General features: G+C 42.3%; 1 protein-coding gene across 4 annotated transcripts in view; it reads left to right on the forward strand.

Annotated features, from left to right (window-relative positions):
- The first annotated feature begins 540 nt into the window (after window positions 1-540).
- The window catches only part of RUFY1 (RUN and FYVE domain containing 1), a 30,026-nt gene continuing 17,776 nt past the window's right edge, over window positions 541-12,790 (forward strand). For 2 of the 4 annotated variants that reach the window (XM_019535186.1, XM_019535187.1), the window contains exon 1: window positions 5,375-5,660. In XM_019535186.1, coding sequence (XP_019390731.1) covers window positions 5,390-5,660 — 271 coding nt within the window. In that variant the 5' untranslated portion in view covers window positions 5,375-5,389. Of the gene's footprint in view, window positions 614-5,374; window positions 5,661-12,245; window positions 12,310-12,790 lie in introns of those variants that run through there. The other 2 variants (XM_019535188.1, XM_019535190.1) reach the window with 2 other exon arrangements.

Below are 12,790 nucleotides of genomic sequence, written 5' to 3' on the forward strand. Positions count from 1 at the left end.
ATATTTATACAACTGAACTACTCTCTCAACTTGAATGTTTGTACGCAGGAATTAACAGGGTCACTGCTTTAGGTTTTACACAAAGCAATGATGAAAGTTTGTCATTCATTTAATTCAAACAGTGTCTTCACATTTCTTGTATTTTCAACTAAGTCCAGCAACTTAACTCCTTTAAACCCCTGGGCTTCTGAAGAAGTCTTGCAACATTTACAAGAAATGTTAACAGCACAAACACAAACAAAAGAAGCGGGAACTTCTACTCTTTCTGCATTCATCCCAGTAATGGCCTGATTTACAGAAATACTAGGCACCCAAAAAATCCTGCTTAACTCACTGGAAGCTACAAATGTTTGGCACTTGTGAGTATCAAGGTATTGAAGACTCTAGGGTATTTGAGCCACCTTCATTCATCTGGGACTACTCATTTCTGCTCATAGTGGACGTTACAAAAGGGTGTGGTACCAGGGCAAATCTAGGGAACGTGGTCACGGACCTCAGCTCTGAGTCTTCTATAAATTCAAGCCAGATAGCAGCTTTTCTTCTCTCCCTCCCAAGATGGCTTCTGTTAGTATGGCTGCTCTCACTAGAGACCATGATGTCAGGAATTACTCAGGTAAGCTTACCAGCTTGATCCCTTTTGAAAACTGACAACAAAAAACAGTACTATAAAAAAGGTAAGGCATTTAAAAAAGATTAAATCTAGTATGTTTGCCCTGGCACTCATCTTCTGTCCCCAAGTAGATGCCACTGAAAAGTCTCTCCAAAATACACATCTTACTTTAAGGATTGTGCTGAGCCTACTAATATTTTATAACACTTGGTGAGAACAAGAATTCCTTCAGGGTATTTGTTTGTCCCCAGACAGTTTCACTGCATGATCCCCAGTACTTGCTCTAGAAAGCCCTGGCACTATGCAGACACCAAAGGTGGTTAGTATTTCCCCTCTCCATCTTTTCAACACAGGCTCCTACCTTTCGCCAAAGTGGTGCTGTAGTGTCACCTAGTGGGGAACCTTGCTGATTGCCTGGGCCGATGCAGCGATAGGGACACAGGGCTTCGATATGACAGGAAAGGTGGTAAATGCTTATGTTAACATTTCTTGTAGTCATTTTATTTCTATTCATTATTTCATTTGCAGCCCTAAAAGTGGGAAAAAATTGGGGCAGCATGAGATGTAGGTTCTCTTTATTACATATCATCATTATATCTGCTCAAATCCTAAATTCCATGGTTTACTCTGCTTTATTCAGGCAGACCACCCATCAGCTTTCATCAGGCAGGGCTTTGGCCCTAAACGTTCTTCTGACACCAAGCCAAGATTACCATGTGAGGTGCTGCCAAAACTTTAACAATGCTTTCCTCCAATATTTTGCCTTATCTGCCTCTTTCACTCTCCTCATACACTCCTACATAACACCCTGTTCTGTCCCTAAATGACCCCAGACACCCTCATGGAAGCTCCTGCTTCAAGCAACTAACCCTTGCAGTTGCAAAGAGTATATTGCCCCAGGGATGCTGGTGTGTTATGGGAGAAGGGAAGGATGTAATGAAGCAAGGAATGGTTGTTTCAACCACAGCACAGGTGCAACAGCAGAACTGGAAATAATTTGAGGTGTTCTAAGCAAACTCCTTGATTAGAGGTGATTGGGAGGGATGTTGGCTGATTAGCTGCACCACAGGGGAATTGACAACTAAAACTGTTGTCTCTAGGAAGTGTAATAACTTAATTGCTGACTGATAATGGGGCAAACAAGAAAACATTGACAGAACTAGGAAGTTTTCTTAGTAACCTCAGTGTTATCACACTGCTCACATGGAAGAAAGCTTCTCAGCCCTCCAGGAGAAGGGGTGATGGGAAAGGGTTACCCCAGTCTAGCAGGGGCCCCATCTTAGAGGCTAATCAGGGAGAAAAAATGAAAATCGCATAGAGGTGCATTTTGTTTTTTCTTTTAAACCTGCTCACATGCATGCTGCAAACATTACTAAACTCTGTAAATGCAGTCCTAGTGTTATCCTTACCCTTCCTCTCTTCTCCCCTTGTTGCTTTTTAATAGTTCCTTGTTGCATTTTGTTTTAAAACTAACCTGTAAGTTCTCTAGAGTTGAGTCTGTGTCTGATGTGTTTATATTGTGCCTAGCGTGATAAGGGTCCAGCCCTGACTGGGGTTCTTAGGGTGCCACTGGAACATGATCATTTAAAAGATCCATATACAACCATCTAAATTCCCATAAAAATAGGCACCCACAGACTTACACCCATACAAAAAGAAACAGACTTTTTTATAGGCATTAATGGCAGTAAAATTTGTGCGATTCAGCTTCAGCCCTGCTGCACTGGAAAATGTGCACAGTGCTGTTCATCTTGGAACTGGAGGGGAAAAAAGGAGCAGCAAAATGTCCTGTGCAGGAGGTTAGAGCCAATCGTATTCTTATGGTTTATTGACTTTAGGATGTGAGAAGTTATGGTGCTTGCCTGGGGCTCTGGAGACTTGTCTTTCATACCTTGCTTGACTAGAGACCTCTCATGTGACCTTAGACAAGTCACCCAGGGTATGTCTGTATGGCACAACGAACAACTAGTCCTGCTAGGAAACCAGATATGTTCGGCCAGGCAGAACACCATGCTAACACAGGTGTACTGCTTCCAAAATTCAAACTAGCTCAGCTATCTTGGCATAGCATTGATTTTTGTATATGTGACTTTGGGAGCGGGGGCTTGTTTTTTATATACTGGAAAACACCTGCTTAAAATTTTATATAAAACCTAACAACAGGACCTGATATGCAAGAACTTGACTTCACTAGGATAGAACGTGGCTTCATGGCAGCCCATATTCTGCAGTTACTGTAAGGATGTAGAACAGATGTCACTTAATCGCTGCATTCTTCAGCATGCCTGCCAGACAACTAAAGCTGTCAAAAGAAAACTGCTCTGCCCTCACAAAGTTGGCAAGAGCTGTCCTGACAGCGTAATGGAGGGGACTACTGGAATCAGTTACCCCAAAACAAGGGGAATACGTAATACAGAAATAAAACCACACTCACTTTAGGGCTTTTACCAATATAGGGAACTATGGGCATGTCTACACGTGTCCATATGGCAATGTTGCTAGGGCGCCATGCTTTAGTACTTCATTTTGGAAGCCAAAAGGAAGCACTAAAGCATGGTGCAGTATGTGCAGTAACTGCACTGTATGCACAGCATGCTAGTAGATTTTTGCTGCTACATTCCAGTAGTGGCATGCTATATTCAGGGAGTGTGATGCTACAGTGATGTACCTGGCAATCATGTGTAGAGGTGCATGATCACTATATCAACGTAGTGCATTGCTACGTTGCTGTAGGGAGACGTATAGACGCACCTCATAAGTGGTAATGCTAGCCACATGTAACACCCTTTGCGCTTGTAAATGTTTGAAATTAAACAACAGTGACTTATTTTTAGCATGTAATACTCCAGCAATTTTGCCAAAGCCCAACCACAGCTAAACAACATCTTGAGTTGCTCAAATCTCCCCATAAGTAATCCAAACAGCAGGAGGAATGGTTTATTGGTAAATGTATATTACTGGCTAACTTACTAACTTCAAATTCACTTTTTAGTAGGTAAATAACTAGCTTCTATTCATGACTAGAAACCAAAACATATGGGTAATACTATACCACATAAGTGTATGTACATTTGGGTTTTTCTGTAAACCCTTTGTGCACAATAGAATAGTTTGTGGGTTCAAGTAATAGGAAGATTGAAATAAAATGTCTCTATTACCTTACTGTATATATTCAAATATTTCATTTCTCTTGTTCTAATGTATAGAAAGGATCAGTTATCTTTTCTTTCACATCTTAATTCCACTTAACATTTTTCCATTCTAACATGTGACATAATATAACGTTAATGAGTCTGATGCACAGTAGTTGCTCAGAAGAGCATTTCAAGAGACGGAAAAGGTGTCTCCTTGCTCTATTAGTTCCGTCTGTTCTGCTTTCACACCTAAAAATAGAAACCGGTTTTTGTTTTTAAATAAAGATCAAGTGAAATTCCCTCATTTCACCTCTTTAGTCCAGTAGGGTCCTGATCCCCCATACTCCTGCACCCACCCAGCTGACTTCAGTATAGCACAACCCATAAGGTCAAGTGCTTGACATAATTAACTATTACACAATGTCTGTCCCTCCTTTCCTTTATAAAGGACATTTCAGGTTAAATACCATTTAACTCCACTAGATGGAGTGCAAAACATATGGCTGCATTCCGGCTAAGCAGTTAAAGCCTGTACTCTGGATCAACCCTGGGTGAATGAGGTTTCAGCCTCACAGGTTCTCTTATCTTTCATCAGCACTTGGAAACTGTTGTCTGTTCTATGAAAAGTAAGTTAGCCTTAGATGTTTATTTTGACTGTGCCTGTCAGGCAGAATCAGTCCTACTTAAATGTATTTTCTATACAAAATGACAGAGACTCAAGACTTTGAACCAGACTGTACCTCTTGCAGGACAGATCTGTTTGCATCTGTATCTACCACCTGTGTCCATGAACTTGCATGTGAAGAAGAGCTTGAGCATTGCTCACCAACACCACCTATTTGGCTCCAGATTTTCCAACTTAACTAGGGGAACAGGACTCTTCTGCATAACAGGATGTGATGACTTGCTTCCTTTTCTCTACTGCTGAACTGGCCACATTCAATACTAAGTACACCCTGTATATGCCTACTTGAAAGAATTATTACTTTCCTTATGATTTTAGCATTTCTGTGTGTAACTAAATAAAAACATTTGAGAAAAGAAAGTTAAATACTCTAAGCAACTAAAAGCTGAGGGATTTCAAGCTGAAGCTGCTTGTTTTACTAGGAAGGTTATTGGTAATAGGATGCCCAAATTGCTGTCCTCTGTCACTGCCCTTTTCATGAGAGTAATCCTGAATCTCTTTAGCAAAAACAGCCAACTTACAAACCAGTAAACTAACTATGTTTAATACAAGCTGAACACAGCAGGACCATGGCTTGTGTTTTATATACTTGCAAGAGAGAGAAAATGTGTTATTCCACTTTAGGGACCCTGTTTTAGCTTTTAAAGGCCTACTAGGTTTCTAATTGATTCTCACTAATCAATAAATAATTTCTCTCCAAAAAATACAAACAAACACATGCCTAGTTAAATGTGTAACTTGAAACATCCAGGGCAAAATGGAAAGGATTTACAATCACGGAAAGGTTTCAGTATCTTGAACTTTTCCTTAAGAAGGTGGCTGTTTTGCACACTACTGCAGCTCAGTATATCCCTGTAATCCTTCACACACCTCTCATCAAAATTGGAAGGCAGGGCAGGGCAGGGCGGAGTTGCTGCTTAACTCGATTGCTCATGACTAGTGTCATATGACATCTTAAAGATGGCTGAAGGGGAGAGTTGCAATGCATCTGCCAGGGAACAGAAAGAAGATTTTGAGATCGTTGACAGAAACCAGATTCCTAATGTGACCGAGCTGAAAAGCGGGGAGAAAGAGAAAACTGGTGCAGAAGCAGGGTGGTCTGCTCCCATCTTTTCACTGGCTAAGAAAGCTTCAGAAAACTTATCAGTGAGCTATGGCAACGCTCTGAAGTCTGCAGCTTTGGTAGGACTCGTATCCAAACAAGTCAGCAATGACAGCACAGCAAAAACAAGTATGGTTATGTTTATTCAATAAAATTGCTTATACTGCATACAAATAAGTTGGCTAAATCCCCCAGGTGGCATGTCTGAGTGGCAAACAGGCTTTATTCTTGCTTTGCACAGACTAAAAAGAAATAATGCTGTATTGAGATTTGGAAAGACAAGTATACAACCCAAAAATAAATCCATGTAAACTTCCTGTGGCCAGGGAAAGCATAAACTTTTGATATTTGTCAGGAGGATGGCTTTTAATTTGGGGGAATTGGGGTTTTATTTGCAACTGACCCAGAAAAGTTCAGATCGGATGTAGCATGACTGTGTAGGGCACTGGTGTCCTTCCTTGTACCTGGGTTAAGGAGAGGAACTGTGCAGTGTTTTTGGTCATATGACTTATGCATCAGAAAGTCATTGTTAAATCACAAGATACTAACTCTTAAAGGAAATTAAACTAGCAACACTTATGAATGTTGCTAGAGGGGCTTCAGTTTTTTTTAGCCTTTCACTAAAATCCTGTCTTTGAGGTCTGTTCATTTTTGGGTTTGCTTTCATTGACTTAAGTAGGATCAGGATTTCTCTGTCCATGTGCAAAATATTACTGCATAAAGCAACTCAAGGACTTCTTGTGTTCTAGAAACACTGCCCAGAAATCAGAACTGCATTCTCCAGCACTATGAATTAAATGCTGCATCCCTGCTAAAGGAAATCTAAATAAATGCCAGTTACTGCACAAAAAGATGGCACATAAGGGGTCTGTGTGTTTAAAAGATTTGACCCCTTCCTCTATACAGGAGCTGTCCATCAAGTTATCAGATCCTGAGGTTACCATTCCACTATATGTCCTGTTCTACTGTAGCTATTAAAAGGCATAGGAGAGCAGATTGTTAACAGAGCTCAGTGAAAATATTTTGTATGTAAACAGAAAAGGACTGGTAGGGGAGAGAAGGGGAAAGAGGAAGAAAAAAACAGAAGAGAAAACATGGTAGGATGACCAAACAGCTGGAATTAACTGAAAAAGTTGTGGTTTTGATCAAAATATTCTTAATTAGCTCAATTACCTATTCTATATCACTTCCACAAGGTTCAGGAGGATCTGGGAATTTTGCAACTAAGGTATTTTGTAGATTCCAATCAATCAGTGCTTTGAAATTTCCACAGAAAACTCGGAAAACTGTCAGCATGTACCCATGGAAGACGTACATGCTGAAATTCAATACCTGACTGGCTACTGGTAGTCAATAAACAAACCTATAGTGTTTTGGTGTCAAAAGGGGAACTCGGGTGAAGGAAAGCTAATTGGCTCCACAGTTATCTCAGTATCTGTGGGCACTCTTACACATGCAAGTGATGCAGTGCTGGGCACTTTGAAAAGCACCTGGTGCTGTGATGCTTGCAGTTGCTAGCAAGTGCAATAAGTGGTGAAATGCGCATCAGCGCTGAAAAAATGGCAACAGTGCGCTTTTGAACTAAAACACGAGGTGCTTTAGTTCACAAGTGCATGCAGAAATTTTCTGCACGCTAACGCACATTTTGCCACTTATACAACTGCACGTGGCACAGCACAGTTCACATCAGTTTGTGTGCGGATCAGACTCAGTTAATTGAGTCTGCTCTGAAGTGGCGGTTCTCTGGCGCATTGCAGGACAAAAAAGCATGTGTATAAATGCCCTACATGTGTGGCTGTATTAGGCTGCAGTAAACTAATAAACAACGCCCCAGGATAGTACTTTTTCAACACCAGCACTATCCTATGGCAGCATTATTTAATGCACCACAACAAGTGCAGATGGTGACTGGGCTGGCTGGGACACGAGAGTGCTTCAGTGCAGGGGCTACTTGCCAGTTAGCCCTACAGTGGAGCACCCCTGTACCCCAGCTGGCCCTTCTGCAGGATGCTGAGCCATGTTCTGCCCTGACTCAATGTGCTGCAGTCCAGGTGTGTGTTCAAATGCAGTCTCTGAGAGCAATAAACTCTGGTGCAAACTGTGCCAGAGGTTATTCTGTCAAATTAACTGCACGTGTAAATGTGCCCAGGGAGTAAGTAATGGGGGGAAAAAAATTCTTCCCTGAGCCCCACACCAGCCCAGTGGGAAATACTGCAGTTCCTAGCCAGTACCCCTGTGGATCCTGGGAAGGGAGGGCAGGTAACAAGGACATCTAGGTATTGCCTTCAATAGACTTCTTCAGTCTCTGACCATGTGACTGGCAGAGCTGCAATACTTGTACTTCCCAATAGCGGCTTGCGCTTGTCCCTTTTTACTCTTACCCACTCCTCACCTCTCCCTGCCAAAAAAAAAAAAAAAAGGCCCCAAACAGTGTATGGGGTGGAACTTCATGCTGTGTTACTGAGAACTATGGCCAGGTGGGATAATGTGGCTTCCTGTGCCATCTGACCCTTTCATGTTCCTTGCACCACATCCAACCTTTTGCCATGCCACCTGAAGCACCTTTCTAGGAATCTGTAAGAGTGGTTCTCAACCAGTGGTCTTATAATGCCTGCCAGTGGCTTGCAGAGGTGCTATGGATGGGCCCAACCAAGTCCTACCATGTTCTCCAAATACAACCTAGTTTTGCAGGAGTATTTTGCTAAGCAACTAATTATTTCTGGAGCAGTGCCATGCTAAGGAAGCTGTACTGCTTCCAGTTCAGGAAGTGTTCCACCTAGACCTAGTTAGTATACCTCTGTATTGGACTTTGTACCAACACAGTTTTGTGCTAAGGCAGCTGTACTGTGGTCATGTGAATCACCCTTCAGTTGCTGCAGTATCAATTTAAGAACCATTCTCCTAGAGGAGGGGGAGAAGGTGGCGCTGCAACAATGGCTGAGCTCCTCTAACCCTGTGGGAAGGATGAAGATCAATATACAGAAGGTGTTCTCTTCACCCAGGCAGATGGCATGCTCTCCTAAATCCAGCAAGGTCTATTCTGTTCTTGAATGATTTATGACTTTGGAAAAATTTCTTACAAGAGTGATCACATTGATGTCTCTACTGAAAATAATTAGATTAATAGACCTAGGTACTCTGTAAAGCTTACTCATTTTTTGCTGTTTATCATGTGTATTACCTATAAGTGCCAATTATGAACCCAGATTTACTTTGCTAAGCACTGTGCAACAACAGAGAAAAAAGATTTTGTTTTCTGGGACAAGGAGCTTTAAACAAACAAACAAAAAAACCCAAAAAAACCCTCCTCTTTGTGTCAGTGATCTAGGCAAACAAAACAGACTATCTAGCAAAAAGAATGAAAACTATTAAAATAACTGTACAAAAGCCCATTAAAGAAAATTTAAGAGGGTAAGGCTTTCCCTAATCTTCCAGCAATAATCAGATTTTTACCTGGGGGGGGAATTAGTCATTTTAAACTTGATATCCCTTACTTCCTGTATCTCAGCCTCCGCATCTTTTATAGCGGTGGTAATGCACCTCGCTTAAGCCCCCTGGAGATCCACAGAACTTCTCTTAAGAGGCACAAAGTTTTCTTAATAAAACAAATTCAAAACTAGATTATCTAAGTTAGATGCATGCATTTTAAGTGTTGAGTAGTTATTCAAATAGAATATGCCATGATTAGTGCAGTGACATTAAAATTCAAGGGGTACTTCTCATTATTAGAGTGTGCCCAAAAACTCAGCGCCAAGTGTATCATCTTAACAAATCCACACCAGAAGAATATTTGCCTGTGACTAGCTAGAAACTTTTAAAATGTCCAAGATAAATCTTGCCCTCCAGTTCTTTTTTGTTTTGTTTTTTTTTGCTATTATGAGCTTCCTAGTAATAAAACTCTCACCTAAGTTCCTTTTAAATTCTGTACATTTTTATATCTGAATATGTTTACTGTTTTTGTTATTTCCTTGATAGATTATGTATTCTGTAATCATATAAAATTGCTTACTTGGATGATTATGTGAGGTAGACTCCATTGTCATTACTTGGGCCAGTAACTTGACACCACCTCTTTTTTTTTTTATATGCAGAACATGCCTACAAACAAAGTACAAAAAAGATTTTTTTGTAATAACTATTTTTATTTTTTGTCTGCCGGATTTTCAGTCTAGTGGTTAGTGGCCTTGGCATAGGGGAGATACAGTAGCTTACACTAGTTTTCACTTTAGTCTCTTGCATTTAATGGCAAATGGGAATTCACAGCTACACCAGTAAAAGCAATGGACAAACTCATTAGCTGCTTTACTGTGTTTCTGTAGGTGGTAACTCTTATCAGAACAGCTAAGTGTGTTTGTACCTTGTACTTGCCCTGTGGTAGCAGCTCCTCTGCATGCGCTTTTGCTTACTGCAGGGTAAGTGCACATATGTGAACAGTTAAGCTCATCAGGTGTTTTGTGGCAAGTCCCTGACCCGTTAACTTGCTTTAATTTTAATCGTTTATCAATTCCATTAAGGTGCAGAGAGCAGTGCTGTCAAATATTATCATGCCATGTATATCTGGGGCCAGTAAAAGTGTTAAAAGAACAATTTTTCAAAGTTCTCCATGAACATACATTTATAATTGCACAACTGTAATTTTGAAGTGCTTTATTGTTTGCTCCTCTACAACAACATAATGACATTGTTGTAAAGGAGCATACTTTTCATCCAAAGATGTCCTTTCTTAGTCCTTCATGACTTTCAAATTCTTTTTGGTCTGAAATTGTGAAGCCAAAGGTACTCTTAAAAAGATTAAAATAAAGTCAGCTCAGCTCTTCTAAACTAAAGAAGAGGATGGGGTGTTTAATGCAGTATAATTCGAACAGCTCAAATTTGAAAACTTTTTAGGCACAATAAAAACTTTGCCAAGTAAAAGTGAAACATTTGGTATATATTTAAATATTCTGTGAAACCTGACTACAATGTGTTCATAGCATTTTGTCTCCCCCTAGATAGCAAGCCCCTCCAGGCACTGACATGCTTGTTTTGGTACTTTGAACTGTTACAATGTTTTCCAAACTAGTACTATATAAATATTACAGGAAGAGTAGTAGCATCTAGTACTTCCCATAATAAAACCCTCCTTTTACTTGCTTATAAACTGGCTCAACTCAGCTACTTCAGCTTAAAAATCTCATACTAGTTATTTGGCTCAGTTTCCTTCCTTCTTCAATTTCCTTGAATTTAAGAAAAATAATCCATCTTTAATGAGACAGTTTAATATTTACAATCCCATTGCTTTGGAGCAAAGTCTTGAAACTGAGCAGGGGTATTCCCTTTTGTCAAGTGTATGCTGTTTGCTGACCACCTGAAAAAATGCCCAAATTTGACTAAATTATAAACTGGGGTATTCAGTTAGCAGCAACTGAACTTTCCAAGTGTAACCTTCTTTTAAACACACCCGCATCCTGTTACCAAGGCACACTTTTTAAATGGTCTGGTTTAAATCTGTTTGAATAGGAATGCATAAAAGTTGCCCTGACTTCACTAAATCAGTTTAAAATGTGGTAAAATGAATGCAGTTTTGCATACAGCCATACCCTAGAAGTAGAGATGCAAAGACCTGGATTTTTCATTCAATAAAAAACTTACCAAGACTACCTTCTGCCTGACCCCTGAAATATATTTTAATGTCTAAACAAGGTTGTATATTCTTCAGCTACACATCCAGTTGTTGTTGGCTTTTTGTTCTGGGGTGCTTTTGTTGTTGGCTGTTTTTTGCCTGCTTTTGTTGTTGTTTAGCTGCTTTTTGCATTACTAACACCCTCCCATTCAGTGTGATTTTTTGAAAGGCAGAAAATGCACACATTTTTATGCTATTATCAGGCTTAATCCTACTCCTTTAAGCTTGCTACTTGAGAACAACTGCCCTCCCTGTTCAGCTGGGTATCCCCGAGGCAGTCCATGCGTGTGCGTTGTCGGTGGGGTGGCAAAGCTTAGCATCCCACAGGAGCTGCACTTCCGCAGCATAGAAGGGGCGAACTCAAGTCAATTTTTGTCTCGAACAGATCCCTTGGCTGCATGTGGTCCATCCGAGGTGTCCTGCTTTGGGGCCCTCCCCCACCTTCCAATGAAGGCTGGACGGAAACCAGCTATAAAGCCCAGCACTTTTTCAAGCGCTAACTTTGTAGCTGGTGGGACATTATGGCGTGACGAGAAGGACTTTGCATGCATGCCCAAGCTAGGCTCGGTGTCGAGTTGCGCCGTGTCTGTAACATGGCAGGGGCATGCGCCTTGTGGCACCGACATGGGGGGCAGGCTGTTCCCGTGCTGCGGAGCAGACAGGGCTCGGGCCCACACCACAGCACGGCGCGTGCGCCCTCGAGGGTCTCGCTTCTGCGGTTTGCTGCGAGAGTCGAGTCTGGCTCCCCTCAGACTGCGGACGCCTACGGTCCCTCTGCCAGCGTCATGAGCCGCTCGCGAAATGGCGTCTGCCGGTTTCACCCGGCCGCGCTCTCGCGAGAGCCCTGCAGAACTCTCGTTGCTCTCAAGTCGTCCCTCCCCCCCCCTCGCTCCTCATTGGATGGAAAGAGAAACAGGCAGGCTGAAAAGTCCAATAGAAGCGAGGGACGGCCCACCCCTGCCTCCGTCCGGGATTGCGAGACGGGGCGGGGGTTGTTTTGGTTCTCGCACGCCGATTGGCCTGGCGAGGGGGAGGCTAGCCGCGTCCAATCGCCCGCCTCCGTTTGGAGGGAGGAGGTGGGAGCTGTTCCTGTGGTAACGTGGATGAGGTAGCGAGGTCAGTGGCGATGGGGCGGGGGCGGGGCTTCGTTCTGGGGCCACTAGGGCGCCCCCTGCCGTGTAGAGGGCGGGAGGGGTAGGTGGCTGCAACAGGGAGCAGTGGTTACAGCCATTGCCCTGGCCTGGCTCCTCTCCTGGACCTGCTCTGCGGGGACCGGCCTGCCCTGGTGGGGTGGGGGTCCGCCTGGACTCCCCTGGTCCTTGCCCTGCAGCTTATTTAACAAATCTGGTGCCTTAACTCCAATGTGTGCAGCCCTGAGTTAAAAAAAAAAATGGTGGGGGGGGGGCCTTGGTCCCTTCCCATAAACAGAATCGGGACTCATGGTAGAGAAGATATCTTTTATTGGACCCGCTCGGCATTTGCTGCAACAACGAAGTCTTGATTCACAAGCTTTCGGGCACACTTGAACTTTTGTGGGCATAGGAGAGTGCAAAGACTGTAAAAATTTCTGGGTGGAAATGAAAATTCATAAAATTTC

This window comes from Crocodylus porosus, unplaced genomic scaffold (genome assembly GCF_001723895.1).
Source record: "Crocodylus porosus isolate Cpor-Errol unplaced genomic scaffold, CroPor_comp1, whole genome shotgun sequence".
Classification (NCBI taxonomy): domain Eukaryota; kingdom Metazoa; phylum Chordata; order Crocodylia; family Crocodylidae; genus Crocodylus; species Crocodylus porosus.